This window comes from Vulpes lagopus, chromosome 2 (assembly GCF_018345385.1).
Source record: "Vulpes lagopus strain Blue_001 chromosome 2, ASM1834538v1, whole genome shotgun sequence".
Lineage (NCBI taxonomy): Eukaryota > Metazoa > Chordata > Mammalia > Carnivora > Canidae > Vulpes > Vulpes lagopus.
The window spans coordinates 167,005,209-167,025,405 of NC_054825.1; the positions used below are offsets into that span (position 1 = coordinate 167,005,209).

At 46.1% G+C, this 20,197-nt stretch overlaps 1 protein-coding gene across 5 annotated transcripts in view; it reads right to left on the reverse strand.

The window, feature by feature from the left end:
• RELB (RELB proto-oncogene, NF-kB subunit) overlaps positions 1-20,197 on the reverse strand; it is a 30,984-nt gene that overhangs the window by 3,475 nt on the left and 7,312 nt on the right. For all 5 annotated transcript variants that reach the window (XM_041744883.1, XM_041744882.1, XM_041744885.1 and 2 more), the window contains 7 exons: positions 19,742-20,088; positions 10,627-10,784; positions 8,936-9,027; positions 8,625-8,756; positions 6,954-7,058; positions 824-1,039; positions 3-71 (listed from right to left, as the gene is read on the reverse strand). In XM_041744883.1, coding sequence (XP_041600817.1) covers positions 3-71; positions 824-1,039; positions 6,954-7,058; positions 8,625-8,756; positions 8,936-9,027; positions 10,627-10,784; positions 19,742-20,088 — 1,119 coding nt within the window. The remainder of the gene's footprint in view (positions 1-2; positions 72-823; positions 1,040-6,953; positions 7,059-8,624; positions 8,757-8,935; positions 9,028-10,626; positions 10,785-19,741; positions 20,089-20,197) is intronic.

A 20,197-nucleotide genomic window follows, 5' to 3' on the forward strand; every position in this document is an offset into this window, starting at 1 on the left:
ACCAGAGCTGTTCAGCTCCCCGAGGACATCAGGCATCCCCCGTTTCCGCTTCTTGTCCACGCCATAGCTGTCTGTTCAGGAGATACCAGGGGCAACATTATCCAACAATAATAATAATTAAGAATTAATTATAGAGACCATTTAGGAAGTCATTGAGCTGTTCTAGTTCTTGACCAACTAATGCAAATAGATGTCCGCATCTCAATCAGAATGAAACCCAAATTCACTTCAAGCCACACTGGCCTCTTTGTTGTTCCTGGAACATCCCAGGCACAATCCTGCCTCAGGACCTTTGCACTTGCTATTCTAGCTATTTGAAACACTATTTTCCAACTCCCACCACTTCCCTGGACAACTGCCTAGTCATCCCCATGTCCTCAACTAAGTCATCCCCTCCTCCAGGAAGCTCTTCCTAATCCCCAAGCCTGGACCAGATGCCCACTCTGAGCAATCTGAGTCCCCTGAGCAAATCTATCCCCACAATAGGATTGTGAGACTTATGAGAGCAGGGCTGGGGCTATCTTGGTCACTGCTGTGTCCTCAGCACCACTCAGTACAGGGCCAGGCATGAGGAGGCAAGCTGAGGGGAGAAATAATCAAATATTCCCCAAATGCCATCAGCTATGTACTGTTACTTCCATTTTACACAGGAGACAGGGTCAGAGAGAGGCCAAGGTCACACAACCAGTAAGAGGTAGAGCCAGGAACTGAACCCAGCCTGTGCAGTCAAGAGCCTGCATTTTACTTCTGCCTCTTCCCTTGTCCCCTCTAGGCCAGACACCTGGTCTCTGGGCAATGGGTCACCCTGGGTTGCCGTGGTTACCATGGTCCCGAGGCAGGTACGTGAAGGGCAGAGGCTCGCTGCAGACCCCGTCAGTAAGCCGCTGCAGGAAGACGTTCACGGTCACAGGCTCAACGATTTCCAGGTCCTCATAGGGTGGTGTCTTGAAAACAATGGCAATCTGGCGGTGCACATCGGCCTGGGAGAAGTCAGCCCGGCCTTCCCAGGAGGCCCTGCTAAACACCACCGATATATCCTCTGGCGGGAAAGTGGGGACGTCAGCTGAGCCAGGACACTGGCCCACTGGGCCCCCAACTCATTCAGCCTTCCCCCAAATCAACATTGATATTCTTTTAAAAATATGTGTGTGTATTTATATATATATAAATATATATATAACATATATATATATGTTAAGTTTTATTACATCCATTTTTTCATTACATCCATTTGATTTATTTTTTTTAATTTTTATTTATTTATGATAGTCACAGAGAGAGAGAGAGAGAGAGAGAGAGGCAGAGACACAGGCAGAGGGAGAAGCAGGCTCCATGCACCGGGAGCCTGACGTGGGATTCGATCCCGGGTCACCAGGATCACGCCCTGGGCCAAAGGCAGGCGCTAAACCGCTGCGCCACCCAGGGATCCCACATCCATTTGATTTAAATGAGCTTCACACCCAACATGGGGCTTGAACTCACAACTCTGAGCTCAAGATTCCCATACTCTACCAACTGAACCAGCCAGGAGCCCCCAATATTGATATTCTTAAGAATGAAATTACTTATAGAGGCACCTGAGGGGCTCAGTTGGTTGAGCGTCCAACTCTTGGTTTTGGCTCAGGTCATGATCTCAGGTTCGTGAGATTGAGCCCCATATTGGGCTCTGTGCTCAGTCAGTGAGGAGTCTGCCTAAGATTCTCTCCCTCTGTCCCTCCCCTGCTCATACATACTCTCTTTCTCTCTCAAATAAATAAATCTGGGACGCCGGGGTGGCTCAATGGTTGAGTGTCTGTCTATGGCTTAGAGTGTGGTCCTAGAGTCCCGGGATCAAGTCCCACATTGGGATCCCTCGAGGAACCTACGTCTCCCTCTGCCTATATCTCTGCCTCTCTCTGTGTAGCTCATGAATACATAAATAGAATCTTAAAAAAATAAATCTTAAGAAAAAAGAATAAAACTAATCATAGCAGCAGTTAACCTTCTGTTGAGCACCTACTGTGTGCCAGCCACTGTGTTTTACATATTTTTAATATATTATCTTATTTAATCCTTTTAGCAACATGAGAGACAGAATTAATATCACCACCATGTCAGAAGTCCCCCTAGACCACCATCAGATTCAGTGATTCATTAAGGGGACTCACAGGACTCAGCCTATAATTGTACTCATGCATGATTTATTACTGCAAAAAGATACCTAGCATCCTCAGTAAAGGGAAAAGATGCCTGGAGTGAAGTCCAGAGAAAACCAGTCACAAGTTTCCAGGAGTCTTTTCCCAGTGGAGACAGAGAACATGTTAATCCCTTCCCCACCCCATTAACAAACTGACAACACATGTGAAATGCTGTCTATCAGGGAAGCTCCCTGGAGATTCAGTACACAGGGTTTTTATTGGGGGCTGGTTACATAGGCACCCTCTGCCTGGCCTATATCAAAATTTCAGACTCCCAGAAGCAAAGCAGGTGTTCAGCACAAACCACCTTGTTCATATAATTAAAGCACAGTGAGCCCCTCTCATCATCCAAGCTCCCAATAACCAGCCAAGCATCAACCTTGCACACAGGCCTTTCAAAGGATAACAGTCTGAGACCTGCTATGTTAACTCTTTTACATACCCCCTTTAAATATGGGGAAACTGAGGCTTCAAAGGGTAAAGAGACTTATCCAAGGTCGCACAGCTGGTAGCAGGATAGTCAGGATCCAGTATGCTATACTGCCCGTTATTTCTTTTTCTTATCTTATTGCATTGCCTCTTTTCACACTAATTCCATCTACTGAGGCTTTATATATGTCTAGACACACACAGATTGCCTCTAAGTCACACAGCAATCTTATGAAAAAAAGTACCTTGAGGAAACCCATTATATAGAGGAAGCAAAGGCACAGAAAGGTGAAGTCACTTGTCCAAGGTCACAAAGCCAACAAGTGGTAGAGGCAAGATGGGAATCCAAGTGGGCTAGAGCTCTTCACCACCATCTCCCAAGGGCTTGGGGAAGTTACCTGATATCTCTGGGCCTAGTTTCCTCACCTAAGCAGAAGCAAAATCAGAGTACCTACTTCACATGGTTGCTTGGAGGATTTAGTTGAATCACTCCAAGTAAAGGTGCTCAGTCCACGTTAAGTATGATTAGTTTTTTAAAAAGATTTTATTTATTTGACAGAGAGAGAGTACAAGCAGGGGGAGCTGCAAGCAGAGGGAGAGGGAAAAGCAAGCTCCCTGCTGAGCAAAGAGCCTGATGTAGGGCTTAACCCCAGGACCCTTGGATCATGACCTGAGCCAAAGGCAGATGCTTAACCAACTGAGCTACCCAGGTACCCCAGGTATGATTACTTTTATTAGCATTACACAAAGTACTAGCTTCAGGCCTGGCACTCAGAAATTCTCAGTAAATGCTCACTCTTTATAGTGTAGTCCTTGGGTAATTGAGAGCCTGTCTCAACCTAACACCAACTCATTTGAGGGATAAGGAAGCAGAAGCTCAGGGTAGTGAAGCCACCAGTCCGAGACTGGCCAGTGAACGAACGATAGAACAGGACTGACATCTGCCTCTAGTTATTTGCACACACCTGGACCAGTTTCCCTGCTCTGGCCCCAACTCCCAGGACCCTAACAATCTCTGTGGCATTCCTCAGATCTTGGCTCAAATATCACTTCCTCTGGGAAGCCTTCCAAGGTGGCCAGACCGTGTCTGGACTTCTTGTTGTTTTAGTGCTCTCACCCAGTTCTAATGCTTTGTCTTCTTCCTTCTCAGCATAACTCACAATTGTAATTTGTGTTTCTTTCCCTAACCTCCCCACCACCACCACTGAACTGGCAGCCCTATGAGAGCAAAGCTGGGGCCTGTGTCTGTCACTGCTGGGTCCCAGCACTGCCTAGCACTAGGGCCCAGCACAAAAGAGCCACTCCATCTCCATTTGCTCATTCACTCAAAATTTTATAAGAACGTTCCTGACCTGGGCATATATCCAAAAGAACTGAAAACAGGAGATCAAACAAAAACTTATACACAAATGTTCAAACATTAATAGCAACATTTCATAGTAACCAAAAGGTGGAAACAACCCAAATGTCCACCAATTTATGAATGGATAAACAAATTATATATCCATACAATAGAATATAATCCTGGGGATCCCTGGGTGGCTCAGTGGTTTAGCTCCTGCCTTCCGCTCAGGGAGTGATCCTGGAGTCCCTGGATCGAGTCCCACATTGGGCTTCCTGCATGGAGCCTGCTTCTCCCTCGGCCTGTGTCTCTGCCTCTCTTTCTTTCTGTGTCTCTCATGAATAAATAAATAAAATCTTAAAAAAAAAAAGAAATAGAAGATGTATATTTCTAAAAAAAAAAAAAGAATATAATCCCACCATGAAAAGGAAGGAAGCACTGATACATACTATCCCATGGATGAATCTGAAAACATTAAGCTAAGTGAAGGATGCCAGATACATAAGGCCACATATCATAGGATTCCATTTAAATGAAAAGTCCAGAAAGGGCAAATCCACGGACAGAAACAGATTAGTCGTTAGAGGAGGGAAGCATAGAGAGTGATTGCTTATAGGAAATGGGAAGTGAAGTTTCTTTCTGGGGTGATGAAAATGTTCTGGAACTAGGTAGTGGTGATGGCACAACATTGTTAATGTTCTAAATGCCACTGAATTGTACACTTTAAATTTTTTTTTTTTAATTTATGATAGTCACAGAGAGAGAGAGAGGCAGAGACACAGGCGGAGGGAGAAGCAGGCTCCATGCACTGGGAGCCCGACGTGGGATTCGATCCCGGGTCTCCAGGATCGTGCCCTGGGCCAAAGGCAGGCGCCAAACCGCTGCGCCACCCAGGGATCCCGAATTGTACACTTTAAATGCTTTTTTAAAAATGTTTTTTTAAAGGGACACCTGGATGGCTCAGTGGCTGAGCATCTGCCTTTGGCCCAGGGTGTGATCCTGGAGTCCTGGGATTGAGTCCCACATTGAGCTCCCTGCATGGAACCTGCTTCTCCCTCTGCCTATGTCTCTGCCTCTCTCTGTGTCTCTCATGAATAAATGAATAAAATCTTTTTTTTAAATTTTTTTGAATAAAATCTTTAAAATAAATATATAAAAATTAAATTTAAAACATTTTTAAGATTTTATTTATTCATTCATGAGAGACAGAGAGAGAGAGAGAGAGAGGCAGAGACAGGCAGAAGAAGAAGCAGACTCCATGCAGGGATCCCGATGCAGGACTCTATCCTGGGACCCCAGGATCACGCCCTGGGCTGAAGGCAGGCACTAAACTGCTGAGCCACCCAAGGATCCCATAAAAATGTTTTTTAAAGAATGGAATTTGTAGCTTTAAAAAAAAAAAGAGCAAGTAAAGATTTTTTTTTTCCTGAGAACTTCATGGGTGCTTGACCCTGGAATGGGTAGTTCTGGGAACAAAGTTGCTCACCAGGACAGCCCTGACCTATATAACCCAATGGGGGAGACAGACGTTAGCTATATAAGCACAGAGCATGAGAAAGGATCGGAAGAGATCCCTGAGGCTGTGACATGTTCTCCCACTATGCTCCCCTCTTGCCCCATTGACTTTACTGTTTCTCTAACAATGACACCTGCTCCTACCCCAGGGCCTTGGTACTTGCTGTTCCTCTGCTGACTCTTCCCCAGAGAGTCACATGGAGAGTCATGGCTCCAATGGTATCTCCTTGGCCCCACTTAGTAAAATTGTGCCCACAACCCCTCCAGCCATTCCTCCCTATCCCCTTTCTCAGAATTATTTTTCTCTTTTCTCTATATTCCTGAGGTTTTTCAACTATCTTTATTTTTTATTTTTCCTCCCAGAAGAATGATTATGAGCACAGGCCACATAGATTCAAATGCTGTGTCTACCTGCCTAGCTGTGTGACCTTGTGCAAGTTACTTAACCTTTCTGTGCCTTACTTTCCTCATCTATGAAAGGGAGGTAATAATTGGATCTACCTTGTAGAACTATTAGGCAATCAGATCATCTAATGAGTGAGGTGTAGAAAGTGCTTATAACAGAGCTTGGCATATAATAAGGACATTTATATCCTTGGTGGTGATGTTATTTATAATAGAGTCAGGATAAAAAATGCAAAGGATACAGAAAATATATATACAGTAAGAGCCAAGGCTCTCTCCAGCCAGGCAGTGCAGGATGCACCTGTTGTTTTGTTGTTGCTATTGTTTTTTAAGTAGGCTATATGCCCAGCATGGAGCCCAACACGGGGCTTGAACTCACAACCCTGAAATGAAGACCTGAGCTAAGGGGACACCTGGGTGACTCAGTGGTTGAGCATCTGCCTTCAGCTCAGGTCATGAACCCGGAGTCCTGGAATCGAGTCCCACATCAGGCTCCCCGCAGGGAGAGCCTATGTCTCTGCCTCTCTGCGTGTCTCTCCTGAATAAATAAATAAAATCTTACAAAAAACAAAAAACAAAAAAAACCCTGAGCTGAGATCAAGAGTCTATTCCTTCACTGACAGAGCCACCTGGGCACCCACATCTGTTTTTACAAAACCCTATTTGCAGAAGGGACATCTGAATAGACATGAAGTGGAGGAGATACTTTTCCCATTCTCCATTTTCTTCATCTGTAGCCTTTACCTAGCTGCCATAAAGCATTTACCTATGCAAACTCCATAAGAGCCCCCCCACCACCACCACCATCAGCTCGTGCTGCCTGGCACCCAGCATGGGCCAGCACACAAAGCTCTCCATCTTTGTACATGAATGAGTGAGTAAGCAGCTCCATAAGTGAATAAACCAATCGACTGTTGTAGTCTGACTCCACAGCTGGGGTTCTGGATCCTTCCACTGCAAAGTCCCAGTTAACCAGCTCCGCCTCCCGCTCCCACCTGCTTAGGCTTCCGGAGTCCCAGGGCAAGCTGCCCAATGCCACTTTGCCCACTCGCCAGCATACACAAGCGCCGTCCCAGATCCCTCACCTTTCTGCACCTTGTCACATAGCAGGTAGAGCTCCTCCCCACCCGTGCATGGCCCGCTCTCCTTGTTGATTCTGCAAATCCGCAGCTCTGACGTGTTTGTGGACTCTGGGCAAGGGCAAAAGGAGAGGTATGTAAGAAAAGTCGAGAATTCAGCCATCAAATCCTCAGCAGGGACCCCATGGGTGCCCACCCCATGCCATGCAGAGATGGGAAATGGAGAAGCCAGGGGCGCCCAGTCCTCCCAGGACCTGCGGTCCAGGGAGAAAAAGAAGATGCTCAGACAGAGGGGTCTGTGAACAGTCAAAAGTCCTTCATTCTGAGACCCAGTGTCCCACCCAAACTGAGACCCAGCAACAGTCAGACCTCAGAGGGGACTGGGTGGAGTCAGGAGTCAACACCATTCTTAGATGTGGATTAATCCATAGTGGACACCCAAGGCTTTGCCTATCTAGCAGTCCTGGCCCTTCTTCTGTTGAGCCCTCAATTTTCCTTCTAGGAAACACTCCCCCCTCATTTCAGTCATGTGATTGGGTAGGGCTGAACCTACTCCCTAGCTCAGCGGTGACCTTGTGGCTCAAACATGGCCAGTTAGAACACAGACTCCCTCTGGCCATAGCTAACTGGTCAGAGAGAAGCACATGGCCAAAATCAGGCCAATAAGAAAGACCTGAGACTCCAACCAAAAATACTGGGTAAGAGAAGCAATCTTTAGGTACCAGGGAGAGGTTCTAAGGTGGTAGGATATAAGCCTAGAGCTGCATACAGCCATTTGGCCCCCACCATGGGAGGGTTGTGCCAAAAATGACTCGAACTTGAAGTATAGCTGAGAAATGGAAACAGAGAGATCCCTAATGACATCACTGAGCACCTGGAAACAGCCAGACCTGAAGCACTTAACTACCTCTGGACATTTTTAGTTAACGGAACAAACAAATTCTTCTTTTTCTCCTTCAGCCCATTTTTTTCCTTCAGCCTATTTGAGTTGGAATTCTATCACTTGCACCCATAAAAGCCCTGGATGGATGAATTTCTCTCCCCATTTTGATGCGTGTGGCAGTCACTATAGGCTGCTAAAACCTAACAGCCCTTCCAATCTCCTCTTCTATGCATATATCCCTCTGTTGAGGATGGAAACCCCAAATACTTGCTTTCCCAGACCCCCTTGCAACTAGCAGCCACCATGAGACCAAGTTCTAACCAATGAGACATAAGCAGAGGTCTACCAGGGAGGGTTCTGGGGAATATATTATTTTCTGTATGAAAAAGAAAAGTATTATTACTCATGCTGCCTCTTCTCTAGAATTGCCTGGTATAGTGGTACAGGTTGTGCACTCTATAATACAAGGAGGCCTCATTTCCATAGGCTACCTAATACATGCTGACCACTGGAATTGAGCAGTGTACAGCCTCCACACCATACAGGGTGACACTACCCGTCATGCCTTGAACACAGACATGGTACTTGGAACTGTGGGAACCAGCTCACAATCAAGGGAATCACAGAGCTGAACCAGTGCCATGATATTGCTGAGCAGCTGAATCAACACAAACAGACTTAGCAATGAGACAAATCAAAATAAAGAACTCCCTGTTTGTTCATGCTATTGTACATGGGCTTTCCAGTACCTGTGGCCAATAGCAATCCTAAGACACACAGCACCCTAGACTCACTCTTGTCATAGACAGGCTCAGAAAGCACAGGGTCCATCCGGCGCATCTGTCCCTGCTGGTCCCTATATGAGGCCTGGAAGCAAATCCTCACGACATTCATGTCCACCTCTTGATGATTCTTCAGGGACCCAGCTGTAGGAGAGATATGGGAAGGCTGAGGGTGTGGGATGGAGACACTGATGGGGAGGTAGGAGAGAGGGAAGGGATGGGGCTGAGGGGATAGTGGATCTGGAGAAGGTGAGGGGATGGGGTAGCAGATAGGGCAGGGGTTTCAGGAGGACAAGACAGCTCGGCTAGGTTCAGGGACTCACCATTGTAAGGGTCGATGCCCAGCTGAATCTTCCGCTCAATGGCAGCCTCAATCTCCTTCTTCCTCACACACTGGATGCCCAGATTGTTAAAGCTGAATGGGGACGGGGGAAAATAGGTGAAGGGAGGTACTCTGGAAGAGGCAGGTCTAGTACTAAACCACAAGAGGACTCCGGCAGATGCTGGCTTGGGTCTCATAGTCTCAGGGGCCCCAGCATTAGGAGGGGCCTGCTGTTTAAACCTCAGGAATGATGGGGATTCTTGAGAGCACCTGGGCGTGCATTTTATCTTTACCACATGAAAACACTGGCCAACCTCATTTATAATAATAAAATTGCAAATTAAACATCAATGTGATGCCAATTTTTTAAAAAAGCTCATCAACACAGAAGGATGAAAATGTTTGATGATAGTCTCCACTGGTAAATTTGTGAAGAATCAGGCACTCTCACCCATGATGGGTGGAAACCACAAATTGCTCCAGCAATTACATATCAAAGAACAATATGGCAATATTCATTCATTCATTCCACAAATATTTCCTGAGCCCCTACTGAATGCCAGGCACCATGCTAGGCAGGACTGGGGGGCACAGCAAGAAACAAAAAGGACAAAATCCCTGTTCTAATGGATCTTACATCTTTGCTATATTTATAAGTCACTTGATTTATAAATTTTATAAATCACTGGAAGTATACATGTCTTAGAGCTAGCAAGTTCATTTCTAGGAATTTATCCTAGAGAAGAAATGATAGATACATAAAGCTATGCATTACAGCACAGCTAGTAATAGGGCCACAGGATATTAGAACCACCATGAGGGCCCATTACTAGGGGGCTTGTCCAATTAATGGTGTACAGCTGTACACTGGAATACTAGGCAGCCAAGAAAAATGATAAGGCAGCTCTAAATGCTTACAGGAATGATCTCCAAGATGTACTAGAATGTAAAAACGAGGCACAAATGTCTGCTACCCTTTGTAAGGGGAGAAAAAAATATATATGCATAGCATTTTTTATTTGCCTCCAGGAAGGGACACTGACAGCTGCACGACCAAAGATGGAAGGAAGGAAATGTATTTTTCACTGTACAGTCTTTCTGAACCTTTTAATTTTTTATCTATCAAGAATGTATAAGTTATCAAGCGAAAGAAAGAATGATCTTGCAGTTAAGTCAGGTCTGGAGTCACATCCCTGCTCTGCCATTGGCTATCTGTGCTCCTTTACTCCCCTCTGTCTCAGTTTCCACCTCAACAAAGTGGGGATAAATATAACAGTGTGGGGGATCCCTGGGTGGCGCAGCGGTTTGGCGCCTGCCTTTGGCCCAGGGCATGATCCTGGAGACCCGGGATCGAATCCCACATCAGGCTCCCGGTGCATGGAGCCTGCTTCTCCCTCCGCCTGTGTCTCTGCCTCTCTCTCTCTCTCTCTCTGTGACTATCATAAAAAAAAAAAAAAATTAAAAAATAAATAAATAAATATAACAGTGTGTGAAGGTGGGTACAGCAGGGGGCCAGACCTAGGCATGCCCCTCCACCACCCCCAGGCCTGGCCTTGGTCTCCCCATCTAGGAAATGCAGTGGGGAGAATCTAGCCAAGCAGTCTCTTGCCCTAAGACTTCCCCAGGCTATCTTCAGCTTCTCCATATCTCCATGACCTGGGGTAAAGGGTTGGGGGGTCAGGGGTCAAGTACCTGTGCCGGGGGCTGACATGAGGCCGGAGCCTCACCCTGCAGACGCCGTCGGTGCAGTCTTTCCCCACGAGGCTGTGGGGGTGGACTCGGTGAGGCCAGTCCTTCCACACCAGGCAGGCGGTCACCTCCACCTCCCGAAGCCCTCCACAATCCCGGAGCTGCAGGGAGACAGGTGCATTTTTGGGGTCCCATGGCAGACACCTGCACCCATCCAAACTCCCTGGGGCCTCCTTTGACAGCTCCCCAACCTTCTCCCCGGGGATGATGGAAAGGGGTTTGGTTAAGACCCCTCTGAGATCCTAAACCAGAGGCTTCTGACTGGTGGCTTGGGGGCCTCATAACATGATAGCTGCCCCACAAATGTGCTTTCCTTGGCCACTATGAGTTTTAAAAACTTGCATCCACACAGGATCTTTGAGTACCACAGAGAATTTTCTAAAGACCAGGGAAGGAAAGCACCTTCACGGTGGAAAACCCACAGTGGATGCCACCTAAATCAGGTGATCAAGGTTGGCATCACCAATGCAGGGCCAAAGTGACTTGGGTACTCTAATGGGGTGCAATAGGAAAGCAGAACATCCCTTCTGTGACAGCCCTCCAGAAGTATGTCACCTGAATCCCACCGTGATTCCTCAAATGAGCCCAAATCGAGGGTCATCAGGTGAGAAAAAAAATCAGTGTCATGAAAGGCAATAAAAAGATGGCTATCAGGGACGCCTGAGTGGCTCAGCGGTTGAGCATCTGCCTTCAGCTCAGGGTGTGATCCTGAGTCTGAGGATCGAGTCCTGCATCTACAACTCACGGGGAAATAGTTTAGCAAAAGCAATGTGTGTACATATCAGTGTATGCGCATACATCTGTATGGTGGAGATTGACAGATACAGCAAACGTGGCAAATTGTCAACTGGCCAATACAGGTTAAGGACGCAGATGCTCATTGTATTATTCTTTCCATTTTTATGTAATTAAAAAATGTTTCATCTAGGACGCCTGGGTGGCTCACTGGTTGAGCGTCTGCCTTGGCTCAGGTCATGATCCCAGGGTCCTGGGACCGAGTCCCACATCAGGCTCCCTACATGGAGCCTGCTTCTCCCTCTGCCTGAGTCTCTGCCTTTCTCTCTGCATCTCTCTCAAATAAATAGTCTTTTTTAAAAAATGTTTCATCCAAACTCATCAAAATGTATGCATTAAATATGTGCAATTTTGTATATGTAATATATACCTCAGTAAGCCTTTTTTTTTTTAAGACTACAAAAAAAAAGATGAAAAGTTTTGTTCAAATTTGGGGAAAATTTGGAGCCTGAATTTAAAAAACTATGAGACAGGGGCACCCGGATGGTGTAGTGAGTTAAGCCTCTGACTCTGGGTTTCACCTCACATCGAGATCCTAGGGTCATGGGATGGAGCTCTACTTCACTCCCCACTCAGCTCCAAGTCCGTTAAAGTTTCTCTTTCCCTCTCTCTTTCTAAAATAAATAAATCTTTTTTTAATCTTTAATTTTTTATTTTTTTAAAGATTTTATTCATTTATTCATGAAAGACACAGAGAGAGAGGCAGACACACAGGCAGAGGGAGAAGCAGGCTCCCTGCTGGGAGAGCCCGATGTGGGACTTGATTCCCGGACTCTGGGATCACACCCTGAGTTAAAGGCAGATGGCTCAACCGCTGAGCCACCCAGGCGTCCCTAAAATAAATAAATCTTTTAGAAAGATAAAAATAAAAAGTATGAGATATCTGTTATTTCAGATTTCCAGAATCTCTTTAAAGAAAAAGGAAGCAGGGTGCCTGGGTGGCTAAGTCTTGGGCTCAGGTCATGATCCCAGGGTCCTGAGATTCAGTCCCATATCTGGCTCTCTGCTTGGCAGCGAACCTACTTCTCCCTCTCCCTCTGCCTGCCACTCTGCGTACTTGTGGTCTCTCTGTGTCAAATGAGTGAATAGAATCTTTAAAAATAAAAATAAATAGGGATCCCTGGGTGGCGCAGTGGTTTGGCGCCTGCCTTTGGCCCAGGGCGCGATCCTGGAGACCCGGGATCGAATCCCACATCAGGCTCCCGGTGCATGGAGCCTGCTTCTCCCTCTGCCTATGTCTCTGCCTCTCTCTCTCTCTCTCTCTCTGTGACTATCATAAATAAATAAAAATTAAAAAAATAAAAAATAAAAACTGCTATTTATTGTGCTATATAAAACAATGGCAGTTAACTATTTAAAAAAAATAAAAATAAAAATAAAAATAAATAAAGGAAAAGGAAGTTAAGGCACCTGGGGCTGGAATTGGGGCTCAACAGCCACATGCAGCAGCAGATAGAAACCAGACCTTTAGATGGGGCTCAGACCCACTTGGCTTTCCTGGCTTACCCACAGGGCCCTGCTGACACCAAAGATCCTATAAACCCTGCTCTGAACTTCTAAAGCCCTTGCCTACCTATTAAAAACAATAAATAGGTAGGTAGGTAGGTAGGTAAGTAGATAGATAGATAGATAGATAGATAGATAGATAGATAGATAGATAAAATGAGTGCATCTCTTTGGGGTAGTACCGCCCTCTAGGGGGCATTTGGAATATGGGGGTGGTTAATGTGGGTTGACACATAGGGACCCACAGCCTACAGTAGGCAGGACCTGGAATCAGAGATGCCACACAGCCTGCAATACTAGGGATGGTCCCACACAAGTCTTACAAGACTTTTGATCATCCTGCCAACATTCACATTGGGGACAAACCTGTTTAAAATGATCAAAGCCAAGTGCTCACTTCAGCAGCACATATACTAAAATGATCAGAGCCAAGAACCTAGCTGTTTTACACACATAGTCCTTTCCCCATAATTTAAAAATACACTGAATTTTCAAGGACTGTGGCCAACATATTAATTGAAGGAAGGCTGATTTTGTTTAGACTGAGGGTTGTTTGCCACTTTGGAAGATCCCATCACCAACTGCAACCCTGTCCATACGGCATTTAATTCACCAAATCCACACGGCTGGGTCAGGATGCCAATGGGGGCCCCTGCATTAATGAAGTCACAAGCAACTGCCACCTTTATTATGAGTCCTTAGGGCTGTGCCTGAGCATTTACACACTGAAATAAAGATGATTATTATGCTGCATTATTTTCCTTTTATTTTCTCCTTCATATTAAAGTTAGGGCATTATGGGTTTGGGGGATGATTATGAGTAGAGGGATGTAATATTGTATATAAATTTCAGTGAGCCAGATAGGGTTGAAGCTATTCATTTAATCAGCTCTGCACTGTAATATTAGGAGATTCAGAAAAGCTCAGAGTCAACAGTCTCAGGATTCATGAGAACTGCAGGGCTGAAAGCTTCTCATCTGTAAGATATCACACAATGCCTTGGAATAAGTCAGACCTGGTACCAAATCCAGTCTCTGTCACTGGTCATCTGCATGATAAACCTCTCTACTCTGTCTTTATCTGTAGAATGGGTATTACTAAGTACCTGGTGCATAGGAGCACTTAGTAATTACTACAGTAAAATTGTTGTGTCCCTGAGGATGTAACTTCCTCTCTCTGAGCCTCAGTTTTCTGCTCTGAATGATGGGAATGAATATCCTGAATCCAGGGAGGCCTGGGTGACTCAGCAGTTGAATGTCTGCCTTTGGCTCAGGGTGTGATCCAGGGTCCTAGGATTGAGTCCTGCATTAGGCTCCCCATGGGGAGCCTGCTTCTCCCTCTGCCTATGTCTCTACCTCTCTTCTGTGTCTCTCATGAATAAATTAATTAAATCTTTTTTTTTTAAATCCTGAATCCAGATTCAGAGCCAGGTCATTTCCTATTGTTGGATATTTACTGTTCTAACTGTTTGAAACCAAAACCAACAGCGAGCCAGAGAAATTGCCTGGAAAGATGCAGAAATAACCTGTTGGGGAAAACACAGCCTCTAAGTATCACCCCACAGATAAGATACTCATTACAAAGGAAAGCTGTACCTTTACAACAAAGAGACCTGCTGGACACTAGCTCTTATGGGCCAAAGTGCATCCCCCTGCAATTTATATGTTGAAGCCCTAAACCTCAGTACCTCAGAATATGACTGTATTTGGAGACAGTCTTTAAAGAGGTGATTGAAGGGTGCCTCAGTGGCTCAGTGGTTGAGCATCTGCCTTTGGCTTAGGTCGTGATCCCGGGGTCCTGGGATGAATTCTACATCAGGCTCTTCGTAGGGGGCCTGCTTCTCCCTCTGCCTATGTCTCTGCCTCTCTCTGTGTCTCTCATGAATAAATAAAATAAAATCTTTTAAAAATAATTTTTAAAAAGTAAAGAGGTGATTGAATTAATGAGGCCATTAGGATGGGCTCTATTCCAATATGCCCTGTGTCCTTTTAAGAAGAGGTAATTTGGACATGCAAGGAGACACCAGACAAGTGAGGGCACAGCAACAACAAGGCTGTCTGCAAGCCAAGGAGACCTCAGAGGAAATAAAATCTGTTGGCATCCTGGCCTTGGACTTCTAGCTTCTAGAGCTGTAAGACAATACATTTCCGTTGTCCAAGCCACCCAGTCTGTGGTAGGCAGTTATGGCAGCCCAAGCAGACTAACATACCACCTTAACCACAGGATGTAACTCGACATCATAGAGTAGGACAAACGGCCACCCCACGTCTCCTGATGTGAGACACCAAGAAGGCCACACTATCACCACTGGGGTGTTCCCCCTGAGACACACAATCTGATCTCACCAAGAAACAGTCATCAAACACAGAATGCAGGACGTTCGACAATTTCTCATATCCTCCGCCCGTGTCCACATGTCCAAACACATGTCAAAAGTCAGATGGAGAAACTAACACAGGTCAAAAGACACTAGAGATATCCGTCTTCTTTTGTCCGGGCTACTACAAGATACCATGAACCAGATGGGATGTAAGTAACAGCCATTTATTTCTCAGAGTTCTGGAGTTTGGAAGTTGAGATGAAGGTGCCAGCGTGGTGGGGCTCTGGTGAAGGCTGCCTTCCTGCTATGTCGTCCTCGCCCCGGGGAAGGGGCTCAAGAGCTCTCTGGAGTCTTTTTTATAAAATCATCCATCCCAGTCATGAGAGCTCTGCCCTTATAACCTCAGTGCTTTCAAAGGGCCCTACTTTCTGATGCTACCACCCTGGGGGCGAGGATTACAACGTATGAATTTTAGGGGAACACACACATTCAGGCCATAGCAAGACCTGCCAACTAAATGCAGCATAGGATCCTGGACTGAATATTAAATAAGTAAACAAGAATAGCTCTCAAGAGTACTAGGGGGGTGGGGGGAGCATGCCTGGCTGGTTCAATCTGTGGAACATGCGACTCTCAATCTTGGGGTTGTGAGTTCAAGCCCCATGCTGGGTGTACAGATTACTTAAAAATAAAATGTTTAAAGAAAAAAAAGGGGAACGCCTAGATGGCTCAGTGATTGAGCATCTGCCTTTGGCTCAGGTCATGGTCCTGGGGTGTTGGGATCGAGTCCCACATCAGGCTCCCTGCAGGGAGCCTGCTTCTCCCTCTGCCTGTGTCTCTGCTTCCCTCTCTGTGTCTCTCATGAATAAATAAATAAAATCTTTTTAAAAAAAGAATATTTGGGGGATAATTAGAATATAGCCTTAATATCGGATAATATCCTTGGAGGAATATTAAGTTTCTAGAGTGTGGTGATGGGTAATAGGACTATATAGCTCCTACATTGTAGGAAAACATCCTTGTTCTTGAGGGACATACATCAAAACGTTCTGGGTGAGGAATCATCATATCTCCAACCGACTTTCAAATCTTCCTCTATAAATGTCTATATAAAGGGAGAGAAAGACTGAAAGTAAATAGGCAACAGGCATGTTCACTGCACTATTCCTATCTATTGTGTGTTTTAAATTTTTCAAAAGAAAAAGATGGGACATAAAGTTGAAAAAAAAAACCTGTCAATTGGAAAACTAAATGAAATCCTTAAAGATAAATAAGGGGCTACAAAATGTATCACAGTTGCCCCATTCCTGAAAATCTGGTGATGGAATATACATTTCAAAGCAAACCATTCTTTTGACCAGGATGTTCTACCCTGAGTGCTGCTTTGGCCACAATGTCTGGAGCCAAATCAAATAACAACTACTTGTTGCATATAGGGAGACTCACTGCTGGTGCTGGGCCACCTTCCCTGGTTTCCTCATAGTATCCTGTGGGAGCAGGAACTCCAGCCTCATTTTACAGATGACAAAACTGAGGCCAGCAGAAGCACTGGACCAGCATCAATTATTCACACAGCTGGTTAATACTAAAACCCATGTCTTTCTGACTCTAAAATCCATCTTTATAAGCAGTATGTTGACTGCTTCCTGCAGGAAGAATGGGGTTGTTCTGCTTCGGACCATGAGGGTAGGGAGGTCAGGGAAGGCTTCCCAGAGGTGGGCTGAGGCCTCATGGATGAATACAAGATGACCAGGCTGCATGATGAATACACTCCAGGTAGGAGGAACAGCATAAGCAAAGGCCCAGTGGCTGGAGGGTGGTGAGTGAGGTGGGAACTAGCAGCAGGAGTCAGAGAGGGAGAGCCTTAGAGGTGCAAGGAAGAGCTTGGGCTTCCTCCTGAGGGCACTAGACAGCCAAGAGAGGATTCTGAGCAGGGGAGAAGAGCTGATGTGTAACTTAACAGGGCCCCTCCAGCCACCTTGTGGAAGAGAAATTTAGAGGACGCTGGGAGCTGATGACCAGGGAGGAGGCCAGACGCCAGGGAGCAGCTTGGGCCAGAACCTGGGGCTAGTGGAATCATTGGTACACAATTCAGACTCAATACACACTTTGGCAAAGATCCAGAAGCACATAAAGGCTCTGTATTGGGGAGGCGTAAGGAAGCAGGCCTCTCAGACACCAGCTAGGAGAAACAGTCATGGGTACAACGCTCACAGAGGACAATTTGGCAATATCTATCAAATTACCTTTGACCAGCAATTCCACTTCCAGAAGTTATTTGTGTGACATGAAGGAAATAATAGATGAACAGAGTCGTTCTCTACAGTTTTGCTCAAAGTAGGAGATGGCAAACAACATAAATACCCACCAATAGAGGACCTACACAGTGAATGAGCACCCACCCATGCAACGCAATTCAATGGTAGAGAATGGGACAGCTTTAGACAGGCTAAGGTTAGCTGAGCTCCAAGATACATTCTCTCTCTCTCTTTTTTTTTTTAAAGTTTTAAATTTTAGGTTTTTGTTTGTTTTTAGTTAAGTTTTTCTTTAGTTTTAGGGTTTTGTTGTTGTTGTTGTTTTTAGTTTAATCTTGGGACACCTGGGTTGCTCAGCGGTTGAGCGTCTGCCTTTGGCTCAGGTCATGATCTCAGGGTCCCAGGATTGAGTCCCACATCGGGCTCCCTGTATGGATCCTGCTTCTCCCTCTGTCAATACCTCTGCCTCTCTCTCTCTGTGTCTCTCATAAATGAACAAATAAAATCTTTAAAAAAATTTTAAGTAATCTCTACGCCAAATGTGGGGCTCAGACTCACAACTTTGAGATCAAGACTTGCATGTTCTACAGACTGAGGTCAGGTGCCCCTTCAAGATACATGCTTAAGAGCAGCCCCGGTGGCTCAGCGGTTTAGCACCGCCTTCGGCCTGGGGTGTGATCCTGGAGACCCGGGATCGTGTCCCAAATTGGGCTCCCTGCATGGATCCTGCTTCTCCCTCTCCCTCTGCCTGTGCCTCTGCCTCTCTCTGTGTGTCTCTCATGATTAAATAAATAAAATCTTTAAAAAAAAGATACATTCTTAAGCAAAAAAGACCACTGTGCAGAACAGTATGTACATTATACTCCTCTCTATGTACAAAGGGGGGGGGTTGTACATACACATGTACATATTTGCCTGTATAATCATAAACTACTCCCAGAAAGACACACGAGATATTGATAAGAATGGTTGCCTCTGGGGGCAACTGGCTGGCACAGTTGGTTGAACATATGACTTGGTTTTGGCTCAGGTCCTCTCAGGGTCATGAGATCAAGCCCCACATTGGGCTCTGTACTCAGTGGGGAGTTTGCCCCTCACACCCCTCACTCTGTGCACACACACACACACATTATCTCCCTCAAATAAATAAATCTTACCTTATCCCTTCAGTTCTCCCCCAACCAAAAAAAGTCATGACTTTTATTTATGTTTTTCCTTCCAGAGCTTCTATATGCACATACCAGCAAGTACAAATATAGAACCTTATTTTTCCCTCTTTTCAACACAAAATGTATAATCCCCTACGAAGGGTTCTGTGCCTCAATATTTTTTTGGCTTATTAACATATCTTGGAGATGGTTCCACATCGGTACCTAGGGGATGGCTTCATTTTAAAATCTTTCTGTGTGAACTGTATGTGTTTATATTTATCGGCACACACACACACACACACAAATACATGTCATGGCTGCGTAGGATTCCAATGTGTAGACAGACATTCACCAGTGTCTTGCTGATGAACTCTGCAGTTTCCAATTCTTTACACAACAAGACTTCAAGGGATAACCTTGCACATCCCTTTCTGCCCAGAGGCTGGCATATCTTTATCCTCAATTTCCTAGAAGCGGAATGGCCAGGCCTGTAAGTCATGATGATAAGAATCCTAACACCAGCAATACCAGCAGATTGACTCTCCTGAGCACATACACGTTAGAGGCCCTTGGCTCATGTAACGAACTCATCCACACTTCCCAGTAATAATAATAATAATAATAATAATGTATATAATATTATATATTGTATATAATAATAATGTATATAATAATGTATATATTATTATCATCCCATTTTGTAGAAAAGGAAACTGAGGCACAGAGGGACTGAATAACCAGCCCAAGGCTGCGCAGCTAGTAAATGGCAGAACAGGGATTCAAACCTGGCCACTCTAATGATTAGGGCCTCCCTTGTGGCCCTGGAGGCAATGAGAATTTTGATCAATACGGCCAACTGCCCGGAAGGAGGCCTTTCTTGGCATGTCCTTTAGAATGCGGGGCCAGGTGTTAGTAGTATCCGCTCCAACAACAGCAACGGCAGTAATAATAACCACCATAAAACACACGATAAACGCAAGCGCGCGAATCTCGGGCGCGGCGAAGCGCGAGACCCCGGCCCCGGGCCCCACCTCGATGGCGGGCAGCGTCTTGCTCGCCTCCGTGCTGCTCTCCCCCAGGATGCTGCCGGCCGAGCGGCCCTCGCACTCGTAGCGGAAGCGCATGCCGCGCTGCTTGGGCTGCTCGGTGATGACCAGGTGCGGCCGCGGCCCGGGGCCCGGGGCCTGGGGCATGACCCGGCCCAGGTGGCAGCCCCAGGGCGGCGGCGTGGCCGGGGGCGGGGGCGCCGGGGGGCCCAGGGTGACGGTGCTCAGGGAGGCCGCCCCGCGGGACACGAGGCGCGGCAGCCCTTCGCCCGGGCCCAGCTGCGCCCCCTCCAGGCCGAAGCCATTCTCCTTGATGTACTCGTCGATGATCTCTGTGGGGAGAAGCAGAAATTTGGGGTGACGCTGATTATAGAAGGAAAGGCCTGATGACCAGCCCGCCCACCTGTGCCGCCGGCCTTGCCCCCTCCATTCATTTCTTCA